Source organism: Lygodium microphyllum, chromosome 23, assembly GCF_053477565.2.
Source record: "Lygodium microphyllum isolate KBCC chromosome 23, Lygodium_microphyllum_v1.1.10, whole genome shotgun sequence".
Lineage (NCBI taxonomy): Eukaryota > Viridiplantae > Streptophyta > Polypodiopsida > Schizaeales > Lygodiaceae > Lygodium > Lygodium microphyllum.
Window position 1 is genome coordinate 118495699 of NC_141157.1, and position 21916 is coordinate 118517614.

A 21916-nucleotide genomic window follows, 5' to 3' on the forward strand; every position below is an offset into this window, starting at 1 on the left:
GAGAGAGAGGACCTGTGGACGTGCCTACTTGGGCGTGCCTACCTGCCTGCGGACTTGCGGACGTGCTCTGAGAGAGAGAGAGAGAGAGAGAGAGAGAGAGAGAGAGAGAGAGAGAGAGAGAGAGAGAGAGAGAGAGAGAGAGAGATCTTCTATGATGTCAGCTGACCTGGTTCTTCCAGATATTGCTGCTCCTTGGCTCGCTCTACTCCAACTGTTTCTTTTGTGTGAGAGAGTGCTAGGAGTGGAGATGGAAGATCCAACCCCTAGTGTGCTTTGAGCGGAAGTGGAATGTAATCCAATATGTTGGAATGAAGATGTGAGTAGATCAAAATGTGGAGAAGATAGTGATGGAATGGGAGGGAGTTGAGAAGTATGGTTTACTTGCTCAAATGAAATTGATCATAGTTACCAGGAACGGGGAACGGGAACGGGAACGGGCCCCCCTGGAACGGGGGAAACGCCCAAAGTGAGGGAACGGGAACGGAGGGAACAGTGTGTATATATATATATATATATATATATATATATATATATATATATACAGAGAGAGAGAGAGAGAGAGAGAGAGAGAGAGAGAGAGAGAGAGAGAGAGTCAACACTTGTCTTAGAATCTAGAGAGAGAGATCATATCAACCATAATTCATGAAATTAGACTCTAGAGACATAATAATCAAGTTTCAACAATAATAAAGATTCAAAACATTGTAACCAGCAATGGATTGTCGCATTCATAATTCAACATTGTAATCAACAATGTTGCATAAGTCCAACTGGCAACAAGTGTGCATTGCAAAAACACAAAATATGCACTAAACTTTAAAGCCTAAATAGTAAAGATCCAAGTTACAAGAGCTCCAATTTCCAAGTCAATACTCTAAAGTTCCAAAAGGCTAGCTACTAAGTGCTCTGATTCTTGGAAAATGGCTCCACTGTGCCTGAATGCTCATCCTGCTGAACAACATCCTACCCATCACCATCACCATCATCATCATCGTCATCTTTTTCCCAACATATAAAAGAATCAGCCTTTGCAAGTGATGTACGAGCTAGCAAGCGAAGATTGGAGCTCACATAAACTAGGTCATTCGTCTTCATTGTACCAAGACGATTTCTCTTCTTTGAGTGAATGTGATTGAATGAGCTCCATAGTTGCTCTAAACAAGAAGAGCTAATTGTTTTGCTAAGAATACGAATAGCCAAACTCTGCAACTCTGGAGCTTCTCCCCCGTAGTCCTCCCACCATAAAGCAGCCCCAATATTTGTCCTGTCCTCTAGTGCATCCTCTGTACCAAAAATCCCTAATGTTTGCCGATATACAGAGAGCTGATTTTTAATTTTGCGTTGCATTACACGGCTAGGATAAAGCCTTGCAAGCAATGTGTTCCAAGCCTTGACCATCTCAAGGTCTCTTTCTTGCATCTTTCCTTGAAACTCAGGATCAAGCACATATGTTGCAGCATGCATAGGAGAGTCATACTCATTCCATCTGTTGATGCATAACTCCTTGATCTGCTCATACCTATCTGCATTTGGTTCCAAACTCTCCAACCTCTCAATCATGCGATCCATACCTTCATAGATCTTCCCAATGCATGGATCCATGCCATTTGCAAGCCTCAACATGTGCATAATAGGATCAACCATTTGGTTGGTGCGATTAACCTCATCCCAAAAATCTCTATCAGAAACAAATGCATTACATAACATAGCAGTAGCAGTGGCAGCCCCAGTCCAATTTTCATACTCATCATAGCAAATAGCTCCCTAATTGCACCTTTGCAATAGTGCAATCGACCAAGCATAAGAAAGTTATATGCAAATCGTGTATCCGAGTATTTAAGAAGTTCTTTGTCACTTCTCTTGCGAAACTCAGCATGCAACTATTGATGATTACATATAAATGTGATAATCTTGTTGCCTTTCGCAACAAGAGATGCAATCCATGGCAAGTCCCCAATATCCTTCAACAAGTTATTCAAGCAATGCGCCGTGCATGGACTAAAGGTGATATGTGGATACATTGCCATTAAAATGTTTCTTGCTGCCCTGTTTGTAGGTTCACCATCTGCCACAAACTGCACTACATTTTCTGCCCCAGCAGCCTGCACTGCCTCGCACCACTCGGATGCCAATACATCTGCACTCTTTCCAGTCTCTGAAGCATCATGACTACCAATGAAGTATACATCTCCAAGAGAATATGCAACAACACCATGTATGGACCTATGGCGTGTGTCACTCCATCCATCTGCTATCAATGTCACTCCATTTCTTGCCCATTGATTGCGAATATTTGCTGTTGCAATATCTATGGCTACTTTCTCCTTTTGAAGCAATGTAGTCCTGATAGTTTCTGATGAAGGGGGCTTATATGTGGGTCCATACTCTGCAATCTTTGTCACCATATTTAAAAAAGAAGGTGACCTAGCTGATTTGAATGCAATATGATCATGGTAAAAAAAGCGTGCCACTGCTGCATCTATTTCCTCTTTTTTCTTTGGTTCCCATGAAGTGTGCAATGAACTCTGTTTAACACCACGACCTGTTGCCATTGATGGCCCACGAGAAGGCTGCGTAGCCACTAATCCTGGTGGTCTTCTCCATGAAGCACCATGCCCTGCTGGCCTTGGAGTCCATGTTGTTGGATCCACTGCTATATTTGGCGTCCTCCTGGCATGTGAATTCCCCATAGAAGTGGCTATGCGGTTAAGTAACTCCTGCCTTTTCTCAATTGATACATTGGTGCAAAAACGCACCTCTTTCCCCTCCTCATGTAGAAGATGGGCTCTCACTTTATCAGCCCCACTAGTGCGAGCATAAGGGCAAAGTTTGCATTTCCAAGGGCGAGCCCCTCCACCTCTCAATGGCACCCCTGCATCTAGCTCATCCCACCATGACCAAGTAGTGCTTCGACTTCGTCCAGTTGTTGACGAAGTACGTGCTGAGGATGATGAAGATCCCATAGATGTCAATGCTGCCATTTATATAGAAGTGACATATAATCAATAAACTTCAATGAAATTACAGAAATTTGCAGCCAACATTTCAACATCCATGTGTCAAAGTTGAATGAAATTGCAGAAATTTCAACCAAAGTTGAAAGTCCAATGAAATTGTAGAAATTTCGGCCAAAATTTCAACATGAGTATCGAGAATCTAAATTCCTCGGACCTCACCTAATCGCGGGCGGGAGTCAAGCCAAGCAATCAATAGAGGTGTACTGTGTGCCGCACGTGACGTAGGCGGGAGAGGCAGGTGGGAGAGTCAGGTGGGCAGAAGTAGGCACGGCCTTGGCGAGGTAGGTGTGGCAGGCGGAGCAGGTGAGTGAAGTGGGAGCAGGCGGAACAAGTGGAGCAGGAGCAGGAGCAGGCAGAGCAAGAGCAGGCGGAACAGGAGGGAGAAGGCGGGCCACAGGTGGAGCGACACGCGAGTGTGGAGAAGGCGGGCGACAAGCGAGAGAAGGCGGGCGACAGGCGGGAGTGTGGAGAAGCAGGCGGGCGACACGCGCAAGATGCGGGAGGTGGACGGGCGACAGGCGGGAGAGTAGCGGGCTACGGGCGACTTTTTAAAAAATAAAAATAAAAATTACCTTGCTGGAACGGCCGTTCCAAACAGGGAACGGGCGGGAACGGGCTAGGGAACGGGAGGAAACATTTCGCCAGCGTTTCTTGGGCTCGTACCTCCTGGAACGCGTTAATCCGTTCCTATGCGCCGGAACGGGCGTTCCCTGTCGCTATGAAATTGATGTTAGAGACATACTTGATGAAGGGTATCTGCTTCGAGAGCCTCCTCTATTAAAGTCAACATATTGAAAACCATCCGGCTCTTGCACACCGAAAGGAGAAAGGGTTTTGGCTTATACGACTCAAAAGGATTATATGAACTTGACGTAAGGCCTCTAGCTGAGATAAAGGGGATCGATGGCTAGATGTGCCGAATGTTGTGGTCCCTCCAAGATTAGAGATGGCCAATCTCACAAATCGGTCCAAATGGAGTAGCAACACTCGTTGAAGGAGTGTAAATCGAACTATTCGTTGTGCAAGAACTTCTTAAACTCTTCATCTATAAGATGACCAAAATGGGAAGAAGAAGAAGATGGTAAAGGTAAAGGTGTGTCTACCTCCTCCTTGAGACCATAATTCCTTCTCAGAGCCTCTAATGATGGAGAAGCTTGATAGGGCGTCATAGGATCTGAAGAAGAAGGTGCTGGAGACATTATCAGTTAGAATCGAGTTGTGTCGCTTGTGTGTCTCGCACAAAGACTAGCCTCCACAATCATCGCAGGATACTCTTTAGAAGAGCACCGGCTCTGATACCATGTGAAGATATGCTAGGGTTTGCATTGAGGAAACACATGTACCATTGAATTTCCATAGGTACATAGATGCAGACTGGGTTGGTCATTTTCTTTGGGAGTGTTGCTATTACTTGGAGCAACAAGAAACAATCAACAGTTGTCTTGTCTACTATAGAGGGAAAGTACAAAGGTACTGCAATTGTAGCATGTGAGATAGCTTGATTACGTAAGCTACTTGGTGATTTGGGGATATAGGTGGATAAGAAGGTTATCATCTATTGTGATAACCTTAATAGCATTCAATTGCTAGGAACCCAGTGTATCATGCCTCCACCAAACACATAAGGTTCAAGAGTAAAATACAAAGATATAAACAGAGGTAAGCAAAACTCAAACCCAACAAAATGCAAAACTCAAAAACTCAAAACTCAAACACAGAGAAACATAGAGAGAAGAAACTTTGAAGTGAATGAATGTTGTAAATGAATGTAAGAGTGTATAGAATGCCGAAGGGTAGAGCAATATAGTGTCGAAGAGTGATGTCCACCAGAGATGGATCCCAAGTGCAGTAACGACCAGTCAGTGTCGGAGTGTGGGAAACACCAAACGCTGATTATCAGAGTGTTAGGGAATTGAGGCGACAATAGGAAAGATGTTTGTTGATGTAGACGACTTGCTAGATAGCAAAGACACAGGTATTGCAACAATCGGCCGGTGGGAGAGATGGCAGCAGCCTGTCGCCTGGCATCAGATGTTGAAAACGCAGGCTAATCAAATGCTATGATGATGCAGCAGATGGAGGTCTCCAAACAACAGGGCGATGGATAAAAACAGGCCACCTAGGGCTGGATAGTGATGGGCTGTAGTCAATGATGGCTGGACAGCAAATGGTAGGTCTCTGATGGTTGAAATTTGCACAATAGAGTGAGATTCTTTCACAAAAGAATTAGGCTGAATTGTGGGCAGCCTGTCTATTTATAGATGTTGAAGGGTGTCCCAAAAAATTAGGGTTTTGGGGGACCAATGAAACTCTCTCGAACTGCGCATCGAATTTGTGTTTATCATTAATTAAGCATGTTTTGGGGCTGTTTAAAAATGCTAATTAGCTGTAAAACGTGTTTTAGCTCAACAAGGTGGTATTTTCTTGCCACCCTTAACCACCTCAAATGGAGCTTTGCTAGTGAAACTATGCATTGTATTGCTATGTGCAAACTCAACTAATGGCAAATAGTGCTTCCACTGTGTCTTGTGGTTTGAAACATAGCACCTTAAAAGATCCAACACTATGAAATTAGCTTCCTCAAAATGACCATCTGTTTGCAGATGGAAGGAGGATGAGAAATTCAACGTGGTATCCAGATTCTCGAACAATCCCTTCCGAAGTAAATTGGTCATCCAAGGGTCTCGATTATCAACGATTGACTTTGGTATACCATGATACTTAAAGACGTATTGCAAAAAAATCGTGCCGTATGATTAGCCTTTATTTTCTTCCTTGCCGGAATGAAATGGACATGTTTGCTAAACTTGCAAACGAGTCTCCATATCCCATCATTCCATGTAGGTATCCTAGGAAGATCAAAAATAAAATCCATTTAATCCTATCTGGAATAGACAAGGGATGCAACAAACCCAACATCTTTTGCCTATCATGCATTACCTTCTAAGATACAATGCATGTCTTGACAAATTGCTCTATATGATGTCTCAAAGCTGGCCAATAAAAGAAATGCTCCACTGCACCGTGGCATCAATACCTGTGTGTCATGCATATACGGAGGAGCATGACTTTCAGTGATAACTCCAGGCCTCAACTGCTTTGTGACATACAATTGTCCATGCATCATCAGAAATCCATCTCTAAGTACAAAGTGCTTATGCCTGTGGCCATTGCAAAGCTGATCATAAACATTAGCAAAGTCTGAATCAATAGTATATTGCTCTTTCATGGCATCCAACTAAGTGTCATAAACCATGTTGACGACTGAAATTTGCACCTTACGTGACAATGCATCAATTACCAAATTCTTTTTACCATCAATATTTACAATCTGAAAATGAAACGTAGAGAGAAAATTTGCCTATCTCATATGCTTCTCTAACAACCTTGTCTACATAAGAAAGTATCTCAAAGTTTGATGATTTGTTTGCACTGTAAAATCAGCCCCCAATAAATAATGTTTTCATGTAGACAATGCTTGAATTACAGCCAATAGCTTTTTCTCATAGACTTGGAAATTCTTCTCTGCACCATGGAGAATTTGGCTCTCATAAGCCACAAGGCGGCCATCCTGCATAAGAACAGCCCCAATGCTGTTACCACATGTATCACATTGAATGATGAATGGCTTCCTTTGATCGGGTAACACAAGGACAAGATCTGAAGCAATCTTTTCCTTTAATTTTTCCAGTGCTGAAATTTTCATTGTTGTCCCTCTAGATGGCACATTTTTCTTCTATAAAGCATGCAATGGAGATGCAATTTCAGCAAACCCGCGTATATACTTCTTGTAGTAAGAACATAAACCCAAGAAGCTGCGGATCTCATGTACATTTCTCAAAGGTAGCCATAATCATATTGTCTCAACCTTTGCACAGTCCATGCGAATACCATCAGCTGATACAATATGTCCCAAAAAGTGGATTCCATGTAAAAGAACTCACTTTTCTTGTCATTGATAACCAATCTATGCTTATGTAGTTCATTGAACGTAATGCCCAAGTGTCTTCTATGCTCTGCCTCATTCTTTGAACTTTAGGGTCGCTTATTAGGTGGGCTATTTCTAGGGATAAGATTTATACCACGATCTTCAGGCCGTTCAGGCAGTAATTGCCTTGGAAGTGACTGAGAGAAGCAATCAGTGTATATTTTCAAAAATGACATGCAATCCTTCTCTAACTTAGAGATGTTCCCAAGATTCTCATTATCATCTTTATCCTTAGTAAAAACCATGTATGTTGAAAGATGATTTTTCATTACTTTATAAATGGCAGCTGCAGATACAACAAGGATAGATTGTCCTTTTAACTTTACATCAAGTATGAATGTCTTTTTCTAATATTGAATAGTGATCTCTTTTGCATGAGAATCAATCATTGTATGCATACGATGACACCATGACATTCCAAGCAATACATCACAACCCTCAAGTGGAGCAATGAAAAACTCTTTGCTGTCCACATATCCCTGTGTATGCAACCGAAGCTTTCCAATGAGTGGTGTGACAGGCTCTGCATGGCCTTCGCATGCCATTCCAACTTCCCCCATGGATCCCATCTCATGCTCTCGGATGCCCAGACAGGTTGCCATGTTTATAGAGATGAAGTTGGCTCGTGCACCATTATCAAAGAAAAACAATGTATGCCACCGCACAGCCATCTCGGTCGACAACATTCTCAATTCTAGAGGGCTTGTCTGACTAGTCTGCATAGGCCCACATCGTCTCCATAGAGACATCAGATGCGAGTCTCGTCCATATCTATGAGTTGCCTCCCGATGAGGTTACCGCAGAGGCTCACTCGACACAGCCAAGCACTTCAGCTCCTGTTTGGATTGTGGGCAGTGGAGCTACACATCACACGACTCCTATAGAGGACATCTTCCATACCCGAGCCCCTGCAGTTGGGCGGGTCCGCGTAGGAAACAACTCCTCGGTCAAGATTCAGGCACAAGGTTGCGTCAAGTTTGCCACTAATAAGGGTCCGGATCTGGCTACGCTAGACAATGTATATCATGTCCGTCAGCTTGGGGTGAACTTGTTATCTGTTCAGCAGCTTTGCTGGTTGGGGCGAGCGGTTTTCTTTACAGCGACCATAGTTGAGATGGTTCACTCTTTGACTGGTTTAGTGATTGCTCGCGGTGAGGCACAACCTAATGGCCCATACCACATGATACACTTTCTGACCAAGCTAACAGTCGAGGGCTGTGTGTTCCATAGCTTCCAGGCCTTAGCCATCTCTTGGGAGCCTACGAACAAGGAGCGTCTTTGGTATTTTTCTTAGGGCATCTTGGCTATGACTCACTTTATGAGTTGTCATGCCGTGAGATGGTTGAGGGCCTTACACACCTGAAGCTCACTCAAGATGTTTGTAAAGCTTGTCAGCTCGAGAAGCAGCACCATACCCCATTCCCTCAGTAGTCCTCTCATAGAGCTGAGGCGCCTCTTAGATTGATTCATATTGATCTTTGTGGGCCGACATCCACTGCTGCCTTGAATGGCGCACTATACTTTTTTTTGATAGTGGATGATCATTCTAGATACTTGTGGGTGTACTTCCTTAAGCATAAATCCGATGCTTTTACATACTTTTTCTGCTTAGGTGCTGTTGGTTCATAACCAGATTGGTCGTCGTGTCGGTTGCATGAGGAGTGATAGTGGTGGTGAGCTTATCTCCCATGAGTTCTCCGAGTTTCTATAGTAGCATGGCATTTCTCGCCAGCTCACCTCTACCAACTCCCCTTCTCAGAATGGAGTTGTAGAGTGTAGAAACTGGACAGTCATGGAAATGGCACTCTCTATGCTGTTCTCAGCAGAGCTTCCTGAGTGCCTTTGGGTCGAGGCTATTAACACTTCGGTATACATCCTTAACCGGTACCCGACTGCGGCTCTTCCATCCTTAGAAGACCCCCTATGAGGCATTCTTTGGCTCTTGGCCTATTATTTTCCACTTTAGAGCCTTGGAGTGTTGTGCGTATACACATACGCTTGACAATAAGATAGGAAAGCTCACTCCCCGAGCTGATCTTCTTATTTTGGTGGGATATTTCGTAGCATAATACATGGCAGTTCTCCTAAAAGGCAGTTTTCCTATCCTTGCTTGCTTTTCTTGTCTTGCTAAGCCCACCATCATATTTTTTGCCTCTACATATATTCACTACATGATTGGCACACACACACACACATTTATCATCCTTAGGCACTTATCCTAGTCAGTGTGAGGGATTGGCCTGTTAGTTTTGTGAATGACTTGGGTTTAAAACTCTCTTTATTCTTTCCTATCTGTCACTTAATCGGTCGCTTTCCCTATATTTCTTATGTATTTTCAAAACACTTTTTCAAAAAAAAAAAAAAAAAAAACACAACAAACATAGTTCATTGTTGTATCCATCCGCCTTTGTAGGACTTGGTAGGCCCTTGGGCAGTTGATGTGCACCCTTGGTCCGATGCCCTGGCCTCTGTGGGGTGATTACTTGGGCTCCCTTGGTAAAATAACCATGGTCTCTGTAGTCTTGGTAGGCCATTAGACAGCCGACGCGCACCTTTTGTCCGATGCCCTAGCTACTTTGGGGTGGAACGCCTTGGGGTAACTCAAAATTTAGGTTGGCCTACTTTTCTAGCCCTATTTTGGGCCTGAGAGGAGGTGTTGTGCTAAGAAATGCACTTATCACTTAAACAACCCCAAAACATGCTATTTTAGCCAAAACCCTAAAATGGGGAGCGGATCAAGAGAGTTAAGTAGGAGAGGATTTTGAACCCTAATTTTCTATAAATTGGCAGCCGGCCGTCCACTCTTCCCTAAGTCTCGTTTTTGCAGATTTCAAGTGTTTCAACTTACTATCCATACCCCGTTCGCGGAGGATATCTCAACCGAAGCTGTCCATTGCTGTTTCCATCAGTTGGTGCCTGATTTCCAGCCCTCTTCACGTAGTTTGGAGCTGATTGTAGTCAGGCGACTGCTGTTCCTGTGCAGACCTGCTGCCGTACAGCCTGCCATGTCATCACAGTCTTGCTGTCTACGTTTTCAGTCTTTCTCTCTCCTGCAGGAGGCTGACATGCTTGCGGTTTTAGTATTTCTCTCTCCTGCAGGCTTTCTTGCCTGCGTTTTTAGTCTTTCTCTCACCTGCTACCTACGCTCTCCTGCACGTAGTTCACTCACAAGGGGGTGACTTACAAGCTTGAGATTGTCATCACATCATCAAAGATGGATTTTCTTTTTCTCCGTCTCTTTATCACAGAAGTAGTTGGTACTTCATCTTTTGGGGTTTCTTGACCTGCTAAACAAATGCAATTTTGAAACCCTTCACTATTGACAACATGGAAGTAATTGGGTAAGAATGATTCAAGAATAACGAAATCATTATGTAAGATAGGTACTTGATTTGTACCAAGGATACTTCCAAGTTTGTCAACATCCTCAGAAACAGGCCCAATACATTTAGCAGGCATTCTTGAAGGACTTCTATCCATCATGGCATGCTGATCCTCTAGATTTTTGTATTCAATTACATGTTCAATCCTAGCTTCAGCGTGCTTTTGCTCAGCTTCACCTTCAATCCTATCTTCAGCATGTTTTTGCTCCTTGTCTACGTCCATTGTTGCTTGTGCCTGCTCAAAATTTGATCCAGGCTCCTTTTCCACAACTATGGTCTTCATTCGCACATCAATAGCCTTTATAACTTTGCCATCTTGATCCTCAGCTGTAAATTTTGTGTGGAGTTCCTGTGATTGCGCCACCTCTTCCATAACTTTGACTTGCGGATCCCACTCTTGATTTGGGGGTTCAGTTGAAGAGACTACATCAGCATCCATGTTTACCACACCATCAGTAGCCACTCTCCCCTGGCCATTACTGATCTCATGTAGTTCCACATCTTCTTCAATTGGCAAAGGAGGAAGTATACTGATCAACCAATAGAAGCCAAGTTGAATCATCCAAAACAAAACTCAACTCCAATAATGCATTTGACAGCAAGTGACTCACAAACTGTTTGAATAAATGTTTTACAGCCACCACTTTTGAAGCACATTGGTATCACTCACTCTTCTTCAAGCATTTCTTGAATGGTTTCTTCTGAAGTGGGAGGCACGGGAACTGGTTTTGCAATATCGGATTTTGACTAACTTCCTACAGCATGATCAAAGTTTCAACAGAATGTATCATTACTGTGTCATGTTTCTACAGTAGTGGACAATGCATATGTCAGGTCTTATCTTGTCATGAATTATTTTTTTCTCTATGCTACTTCAGTAATTCAACTTTAACCATACTAAAAGTTCAACTACCGAAGAGATGAGGACACACCTCATTTGATATACCCAATAATGTGTTAGGGTTTGCACCATCTGAGAATTTTACTGTAAAATCATACACATTTGTTCAAAAGCACTTAAGCCAAGCATGACATTTCTATATAAGAAAATCCTACATAAAATTTCAACTAGATCTACACACATAAGATGCACTAATGCATTTAAGAAAAATGCCTAATAACAGTTGTGTGGTATCAACCAAGAAACACAGTAGATAGATCTACATAACACTAACAATGAGAGCAGTAAGAAAATGTCAACACTTCTAGCATCAAAAGAGGGTTATCCATCCATTGATGAGCATACCATCAAGAGTAAAAAGGGATTGAGAGCAACCACGATCCTCCATAGGTTCTTGGAGTGTAATAAGATCCCTAGCAGTAACATGGTGTTCAAACTCATCCCTGAAAATTTCACGTATCATACTTCTCTCTCTCTCTCTCTCTCTCTCTCTCTCACGGGTCGGACGGGTATGCTTTGACGGGTATGTGCTGACGGGGAGCTGACGCCTGGAGTGACGGGGAACTGGCGCGACGGGCGTGTGTGACGGGCGTGACGGGACCGTGAGCTGCGTGACGCTGGTGTGACGGGCACGAAGGATGGATGCTGACACAACAGGTGTGACGAGCCAGATGCAGACAAGACAGACGTGACACCAGCACACGTATCTGGCAGAGCAGTGTACTCTGACGAATGTAGTTTGACGAATGCACTGTGACGAACGGACTGTGGCAGTAGCGGCGAATGAATGCTGTGGCAGCAGTGACGGATGTACTGTGCCAGCAGTGACGAATGCAGACACTCTCTCAGATTGCACTTACTCTCTCAGACTGACATAAATGCAGGCATTGTGGAATGTATCTCCAGGGTCGAGTAGATATGGGAAGACATCCCGCAAAATTAATGAAACACTATATGAGGAGATGTTGACCATACTCCATGCTGAAATACGTACCATGAGGAAGGAAATGGAAAAGGACATACAAGAGCGGGTTCGAGCTGAAATGATGGAAGAACTAAAAAAGAAGATGCAACAAACATTGGATGCACGCATGGCAGAGAAAGACTCATTGATCTCTAATCTACAAGAAGAACTAGAGGAGTGCAAAAAGAAACTGGACGCACAAAAGGAACCACAAACCACACCGGAACTACAAAAAGAAATTGATGTTTTAAAAAAGGACATGCACACCTATGCAAGTGTGGTGGAAGGCACCCAAAAGAAAATGGAGAATGTTGAGAATACCGTCAAAGAAAATGCAGAATGGATAGATGTGGCAAAAAAGAACAAAGGAATGCATGGCAACAAAGTGGAAGTCATGAATGCCACCTTGGAAGAAGAGGTACGTAAGAGTGGTTGGACTAGATGAGAAAAGCTCCCCAATTGAAGATGCTACAGCTCTTGCCACCAAAATTGGAGCTACAAATGTACCCATCATTGGGGCTTGGCGAGTCGGGAAGGTTGACACAAAAACAAAAGTCCTCATCTTGAAGTTTGGAGACCTGGAAAAGAAAAGAGCCTTCCTCTCCAAGAGGATCGCTCTCAAAGGAGAAAAGATCTACCTAGATGAAGACCTCACCCCAGCCCAGTTAGCCCACAGGAGGGAAAATATGCCATGTGTTCTAGAGGCACGGAAAGCAGGTAAATGGGCTGTATACAGAGATGGAAGAGTCATCATCACAGAGAAAAGGACGGCATGACGGTGCACGGCCTATGAGACCCTGAAGTTCACACTGTGGAATTGCAATGGATCCCTTAAGACAGATGTAGGTTATTTTGAGGATACTTTCAAAGGTATAGACATTGCTATGTATACTAAGACACATCAATGTAAAGACAGCCGTTTACCTGATGTATATGGATATAGATGGGAAAGTGTATATCGCCCTCAGCCTAGATGGCCTGGAGGGACGAGGGGATCAGGAGGTGTGGCATTTCTATTTAGAGAAGAGCTTCGAGATACAGTCCAAGTGGTACATAGAGATGTAGAGGCAAGATACATGTGGATCAAGTTACGTACAAGCAGAACTCGAGACATGTATATTGCCATATGCTATTTTCCCCCTGCATACTCTAAGTTTGCCCTTAAAGAGGCATCCCCGTATACCCCACTATATGAGAACATAATGGGATACATGAGAATTGGGGATGTTCTACTAGCAGGAGACTTTAATGCACGCACAGGAAACAACCAATCTGCTTTCTTTGACACTAGTGATGAGATGTTTAGAGATATTGCATTAGATGAAGTGGGATTAGTTAGATCAGCCCAAGATAGAGAGATAACAGAATATGGAACACACTTGCTGGCATTGGGAAGTGCACATGGTTTGGCCATCCTTAACGGGCTACCACAGTGGCCAAGATCTAATGGCTTCACATGTTGGAATAACAAGAAAGGGTCAAGCACAGTGGACTATTTGATTGGATCACCCAACTTGCTACTTGACATAAAAAGTTTTGAAATCTCAGACAAACCAATTGGATTAGTAGCAGACCATGCTATTCTAGCTTTCACAATGCAATATGGGCATATGCACGAAGCACAGTCACACATACCAAAATTACCACGCTATGATTTTGTGGAAGCGACCTCACACATATACAACATTACTGTGCGAGATGCATTGAGGGATCTAGACACATAGGCCTCTCTGGATGAGTTTACAGGACAGTTGGCCGAGATAATACACACTTCAGCAGCATATGCTTTCCCACACACTACACCGTCAGATAAACCTCCACGAGGTAATGCTCCACAGAATGGCTGGTATGATGATGAGTGCAGAGAGACATGAGCACGTTTCAGCGAGAGATGGCACTTGGCATATGTACACATAAGCATGCTCGAACACTCTTCAGACGGTTGGTACGCAAAAAGAAGCGGGAATACCTGAGCAGACTAGAAACAGAAATGTATTCCATGTTCTTGGGGTAGGACAGCAAGAGAGCATGGAAAAAGATGCACGAGAACCAGCCACCCCTACAAATTACTAGATCGGATGATTGGCATGGATATGCTTGCACACTCTATGATATTCCTGGCCAAGAGCCTATGCCACTCCCCTCAACCTCAAGACCAGCAAATTGCAGATTTTTCACAGAAAAAAATGTGAGGAATGCCATATGGAAACTGAAAAATAGAAGAGCCCAAGACCATGAGGGTTTAGTGGCTGAACACTTCACGCATGCCTGTGATATTCTGGCACCAACGCTGGCTCACATCTTTAATAGGGCAGTTTGTGAGGGATTTCCAACCTGTTGGTTAGACCATATTATTGTGCCGCTCTTTAAGAGTGGAGACCCCGCGCTACCTAGTAACTACCGAACTATCATGATTGGACACATGCTGGCCAAGATATATGGCTCTATCATGGAACAAGCATTGAGTGAATGGGCCAAGATGCATGGCCTGAGGTCAAAAGGCCAGGCTGGCTTCAGGAGGGGATATACAACTCTAGACCATATCTTTACGTTGAGGGTAATCATTGAAGAAGGCAAGGCATTCAAGAAAAAGATCTATTGCTGTTTTGTGGACTTTCGCAAGGCCTTTGACACAGTGCCACATCCTAGACTCATGAGAAGAATGCAAAACATTGATGTGCCTGTAGAGATACAGTGGAGATTTTTCCTCTTGGAGCTCCAGAGGCACAGAGCAACAATTCTACGGAGTAGGAGGCCCCCACAGCTCGGCTCACATAGACAGAGAGTAGTCACTGACTTTTTCACTGATACACGATAGAGTATGGCAGATACCACTATTACTGCCACACAGCCTACAGGAGTACATCATCATCGGACCTCATCTTCTGTAGATGTTCCTTTGGATAGAGCAGTGGCACTTAGCCGGTCTAGGCGCCCACGTCCACCCGGACGAAGGCCTAGACATCCACACCACAGACAAATTAAAGCCATCATTGAGCGCCACAGGAGACAGATGCTGAGACGTCTCAGCCATGCAGAGATACACCTCCCTAGAGAACAGACATATCATTGATGGAGAGTTTTCCTTTCTCTACTCTCACTTTCAGATCACTGACATGTTTCCCTTTTATAGGACACTATTTCATTTCTTTTTCAGTCTTATAGACATGTTTTTCATCTTTTTTCTCGTTCCAGATGAGAAACACACCATCATTGTATGCACTACTTTGGTCTCATAGGCCACATTGGCCTTTTAGAGACGTTAATATACTCTCTCTCTCTCTTTCTCTCTCTCTTAGCTGTATGATGTACTAGAACAAATATACATGCAGACTCCACAGGCTCCTAGGCCAACACAATGGTTGTTCTTCATCGATAAGATGGTGAGAGAGGCAATCTACATTCTATAGAATGGGAGGGCACATGATGACGACGATGGTTTAGTAGTAAAGCACTTCTCGCCTGCATTTTTGTCTTTCTCTCACCTGCTGCTTGCGTTTTTAGTATTTCTCTCTCCTCACTGCTATCTGCATCAGATTCAGCTTCTCAGTACTGCATTTGCTGGTGTTCTACATTTGGAGGCTGCCTTGCTGCGATTCGGGATCCGTTCGGAGTATAACACTCTCCAGCTCATTACCCCTGCCCTGATCCTTGAGATACAGGAGTTCGAGGTTCAGTAGTCATTCACTGCATAGTGTGTTTGCTGCATGAGCATCGTATTATTCAGTAGTTATATCACTTCATTTATTCACTGTGTTCATTGTCTCTGAGTTACCCTAACCCTAACTGTGTTATTTTATCAGTCTGTGCTTTGTCGTATGGTTTCTATTTATGTTTTTGTGTTAGGGTATTTCTTAACAGAACATACTCAGAAGAATGTTGCATTGTGTTTGGGTGATGTGGCTATGCTGTCAAAGTACAACGACAAAGGGAAAGTTGGGTAAAATGTGAAAAAGCAGCAAAAGGATGATGTAGGACAGCCGTCAAATAAGGCTATCCCAAGAAATAGAAAAATCCAAGAAAAAGGATAATGTCATTGTTGTAAGAAGCTTGGTCATTATATTGATGAATGGATGAAGCGATTGGCCAAAGAGAAGGACTCCGGTTTGGCTGTTCAGGAGACATCAGCCAGCAAATCTACTGATGGTGACGCTTTAGCCAACTTTGTGGAGGACTACACATTTCTTACATGCCGTTTTGATTCTTCAATGTCCGATTTAACATTTTAATGTTCCTAAAATGTAGCACACATGGTATTTCGATAGTGGGGTATTAAAGCATATTACTCCTAGGAACTGTCTCTTCATCTCTTTGCATTCCATCTCTTTCTTAGGAAGTGTGTTACATGTGCAAATATAGTGGTTATGATGTATATGGCATTGGTTCAGTCACAATTATTACTGTAGATGGTTCCGATTTCATGCTTCTAGATGTTTTATTTGTGTGTGGTATCACAAAGAATTTGTTGTCTATATTTGCTTTTAGTAAGCATGGTTTTTAGGTTATCTTTGAAGATGATAAATGCATTGTTGGATATAGAGAGATGGATTATGCACTCAGGCTATCTGGTACCTTGTACAAGGGTCTCTTTTTGTTGGATAGATATAATAGACGGTCTTATGATGCTCTTGCAGTTAATACTCTTTTCCTTGTAGTGCAAAATGCGGAGCTGTGGCATGCCCGCTTTGGACATATGAGTTTTGGTAGTCTGATGAGCCTTCAATGGTGTCAGATGGTAGATGCACTACCTTTAGTGGAGACCCCACCTCCTCATGCATGCAAGGGATGTATTTTGGGGAAAATGCATAGGTTTTCTTTCAAGAAGGATGGTGCAGTGCGTGCTGCCTGGAAAATGCAGCTTATTCACTCCGATGTTTGTGGTCCCATGAGGACACGTGCACTTGGGGATCATCTTTATTTTGTCACCTTTAGTGATGACTACTCTTGGTATACATGGGTGTATGGTTTGAAATTAAATTTGATGTGTTTATGCATTTTAAACATCTTGTTGCAAAGCTTGAGGCTGAAATTGGCTTGAAAGTGTAGACACTTCTTATGGAACGAAGGGGGGGGGATACATGTCGCATGCTTTTGAGACATATTTGCTTGAAAATGGCATTATGCATCAAGCCATGGTAAGAATGACACCTCAGCAAAATGGTGTTGCTAAAAGGAAAAATCGGATGCTTATGGAGATGACTCCTTGTATACTGAAAAGCAAGGGGTTACTACATGAATTTTGGCTAGAAGGCCTTCAATCTGCAAATCATGTATTAAATTGTGCACCACCAAAGCATTGAAGATGATCACACCGTTTGAAGCTTGGCATGGCAAGAAACCAAAGTTGACTGCTTTTAGGTGTTTGGATGCATAGCCTATGCACATGTTTGGAAAGAGCTTTGTGGAAAGCTCGATGACAAGGCTGTAAAATGCGTATTTATTGGCTATGCTTCAGAGAGCAAGGGCTATCGCTTGTATGATCCATGCACGAAGAAAGTTTTTGTTAGTTGGGATGTCATTGGCATCATCTTGTTGTAGGTGATATGTATGAAATTAACACATGTAATCAAAGTTTGTTCATGTAATGATTTCCTTAAGGATGTTGGGGTGCATGCTTGGATAGTGATCATCACTATTACAATGGTTTTGGTTTTGGTGCAGTATGATTGAAGTGAGGTGATGCATAGTGTGTTGCTAATGTTTGGATTTTGAATGCTGACAGATAAGGTGAAGGAACCCTTTACTGGTATTGAATTTGATTGGAACAGGGAGATTGTTCAAAATGAAGCAAAGGGACACTACCATTTGCTTGGCACAGCTGTTCGTTGCATGCTTGGTCAGGTTAAACCATTACACTTTCCCTGTTTGATAGAAGTTTGTTACATGGGCTGATAACCAACTCACCTTGAAGGAAAGACCAAAGAAGCGCATGTACTGCTTTCCTTGATTTTCTCTTTTACCATGAGTTTTTGACCAATATGATTTGTCTTGAAGTTGGAGCCTGGAGTTGTACTACTCATGAGCACATAGTTGTACTACTCATGAGCACATAAGGTTGTGTAGAGAGGAGCATACAGTGTGAAAGGCACAGAGATAGCTGTACTGTGTTGCTTTGCATCCAAATAGCACTGCGGGAGCAGGGAATTCTTTGTTGATTCCCAGTAGACTTGTTTCAGATGTGGAGAGCCACAAGAGACACAAAGGTATTGCTTATGGGGTTGCCCTAGGGTCCAATAGTATGGAGGAGAGCCCTTAGGATGGTCTTATATTGTGCAATTGAGACGATGATAGTGTCTTGGAGGACTATAGATTGGGTACAGCCAAGGTTCAACATGGGGAGTTATTCCTATTTCTGGGCATCACTTGAGCATGATTCCCATATAAGATTTCTTGATAGAGATTGAGTGGATTGAGAGATAGAGTCACAATTGGGAGGTGATTGCTACCCATATTACTCGGTTTATTTGGACATCAAGATGTAGTCATGTCATTGTCTTACACAGCACTTCTATAGCAGAGATTCTCTTTAGGACATGGATAGAGATCATCCATACACTCCATGGGAGATGGAAGACAGTATGGACTCCAAGCACATGAGGAGGGGAGATGCCTTTCTTCATACTTGTATCATTATTCTCTAGAAAAGGCTTGTATTGCATATTTACCTTGATCTTTTGACCTAGGTGTTAAAACAGAAATTCTCTTTTCTTGAAAAGAAAAAGGTAGGATTGTTTGAACGGTAGAGGCTTTAAGAACATGGAGTGTCATCAAAATTCCAATATTTACTGAATCAATGTATTGGCTTTATATCAAATGCCATCGTCATTTACAGATTTGGCATCCCATTAAAGGTCATTGTAGAGTCTAATTGCAATCTATAAATCATTGCTGACTATTTTCTGTCTGTTTTTTTGTTTGGGTGGATGAAACCAACTCCAGTGCAAATTTGCAAAAGCTCGTGCTTATGCTGTAGGTTTATATGTGGAGGATGGGAATGAGGTACAGGTATTTGGTCTCTTTTGACAGCTTACTGTCATTTGCTATTACAACCAGGCTAGAAAGTTTGAAAGGTTTGGATGATGCTCAACTGTCATGTATGGAAAAGTTTTGAATATCTGTCTGTTTTATTAGAAAAATTCTAAAAGTAAAGATAGACTGTCCTACTGCAGTTACTTGAGAGCAAGGTCTCTATCAATTTGTTAAGAATGAGGTCCCTATTTATTTTGATAACAAGTTTGATCATGTGCTTTGGCACATCCATATCTTTCCACTATGTAATCTACAGCAAGTCTCTGATCAAGAAAGTTCAATGTGGCTGACTGGCATGGCGCCTGCCATTCTTGACAGTCTGGCCATTTCTTTATTGAGTGGAATCATGGCAGTGCTATTGAGATTAGTACCCTTGATGATGGCTGTTTCCATCCACATCATTTGTAGGGTGGCCAGGGCTGGTCTAGCAATTCCCTTTTGTTTGCCATATGTGGCACATCTTTGTAAATTAATGGAGTGAATAATTGTTTGTCTATATATCTAAGTAGCACACAAATGTGCACTAAACAATAAAATTGCTAGAAACCATGAGAAGACAACTTTCAGGTGAAATGTGTTTGTGTGTGTGTCCGTGTGCTCTTGCAACAGAAACAGCCTTGGTCTATTGTGTTAGCAGCTTTGTGGAATTGAAATGTCAATGTCAGCCTTTGTTAAAGGGTGGTCTCTCACTAGGAAGTGGTATTTGATCTCTTTGAGGGCAAGATATTGGACTGTGCTTTCTCCATTAAGCACATTTGACAGTGTTGGAGAAAGATTCTTGGCCACCTCAATGGATTCCTCGACAAACATGGCAAGCCAACTCTTTGCGCTTGGAAAGTATTCATTCGAGTAGAGTATTTCCTAGCTTTTCAGGAGCCCAGAAGAACTTCTTTTATTGCGGAAGAAGGCATTACTCATATGGACGGTGTGGTTGATGACCAGTGTCATGCACTGTCCTTTGTGTCTGCTTCTACCAAATGTGATCTGGGGATTCATTATTAACCAATTTGGCATATAGCTAAGGACCTTTGGTTTCTGTTGGAGCTCATTCCTCATTTGGATTAGCATTCTGGTGGATCAGATCAGAGTTTACAGCAGGTTACTCCTGTTTCTGGACCTTTGCATCTTTCTACATTGTTTGTTAAATCGGTGTATCTTCTTATCTGCACTCCAGTGTGGGTCCAGATGCATGTCAATGCCTTGTGGTACATGGTGGTGCAAGCATCTTCACATGATTTGGAAAAGCAAGCTTCCTCTCTACTGAGACATTCCATGGCAGTGTTTGTTTCATACCTTGTTGGCAGGCAGCTTCCTTGCAAAGTGTGGCATGGGTGATTGACTTATCTATCTTGTGTGGCACCAGAGGAAGCATTACAATGTATTCTTAGGGACTGCCATGTCTTCCACACCCTCCTTGATTGTATGTCAGTATATTTGAGAGCTCACTTGATCACAACTCCTTAAGGTCTTACTTGTAAGTTTCAGATTCATTAATTAGCAGTCCAATATACAGGACACCAGATCTCCCTAGCGACTTGCCTTGTGTGGGTGGTGAGCTCCTGGTTGGCCATCAGCACTTCGGTTGGGGCATGTGAAGATATGCTAGGGTTTGCACTGAGAGAACATAGAATGTACAATCATGACTAAACACTAACTCAAACAAAAACACAAAGTGCAAAAGTAGAGAAGAAGAGTAGAATTTGATGAATAATGAATTAATGAAGAAGATGATACTGTATGATGCTCAAGGAGTGGTGATTTCCAACAACCATTGACTCTCGTGGGAGTGGGCTGAGGGGGAGTGCCGGAGAGTATGATCTCAGTGCAGCAATACCACCAAATCTGAAGAAGATGCACTACTAACTAGACTAGAGCTGAGGCTGATGTTATGCAGCAACTTAGAGCCAATTGGGGTAGAATGTGACTGAAAGTCTGATGCAGAAAGCTGTAAATCTGATCCATGAAGTGCTGTAGATGCAAAATGCATTATGTAGATCAGCTTGAGGTGAGAGATTGAAAACACAGCTGTGCCTGATCAAAATGTGCCGACATGCAAACTTGTGCCAAAACAAAACTGCAAACTTTTAGTTACTCTCTGCTAGTTGTGTCCACCAATACTGCCAAAATGGCCAGCAATAATGAAAAGCAGTAGAAAAATCATTAGTTTTTATTTCCCTATGAAATTCCTTTCGAATAAATATAGCTGAAAGTTGTAAACCTTCCCTGTGAATTTTCTCATGGCAACATTATGTACATCACTCACTCATTCTCTTGCCCTATCACCCTGATACATTACGGTTAGGCTTTGCACAGTCATTGGCTCATTTTACCTAACTATTTGCCAAAATTGGTGAGTGTTGTAATAGCAGCTCCTTGTCATAAGCTTTGTCTCTTGACTAGAAGATATCCCACCTTAGTATAGTTTGTTATGTCTAATTTCTAATGGCTTGGGTTGGTTCAATTTATTGAAAAATAGACGAAATGGAGGCACCTCAACAGCCATGCTTGATGTATGCTATGTGTCGCTCACTATTTTGTTTCCAACTTGTTTAAAGTCTTTAGATTGAAGAGCTAGAAAGGTGCATTGATGGATTACATGTTGAGTTCTCTTTACTTGCATGCCTTTTGGAGCAA

At 42.7% G+C, this 21916-nt stretch overlaps 1 protein-coding gene across 4 annotated transcripts in view; it reads left to right on the forward strand.

The window, feature by feature from the left end:
- Nucleotides 1-21916, forward strand: part of LOC148016664 (uncharacterized) — a 124287-nt gene that overhangs the window by 18586 nt on the left and 83785 nt on the right. For 2 of the 4 annotated variants that reach the window (XM_087663733.1, XM_087663731.1), the window contains exons 2-3: nt 17976-18094; nt 19193-19258. In XM_087663733.1, the coding sequence (XP_087519859.1) occupies nt 17976-18094; nt 19193-19258 (185 nt within the window). The remainder of the gene's footprint in view (nt 1-17975; nt 18095-19192; nt 19259-21916) is intronic. The other 2 variants (XM_087663734.1, XM_087663732.1) reach the window with 1 other exon arrangement.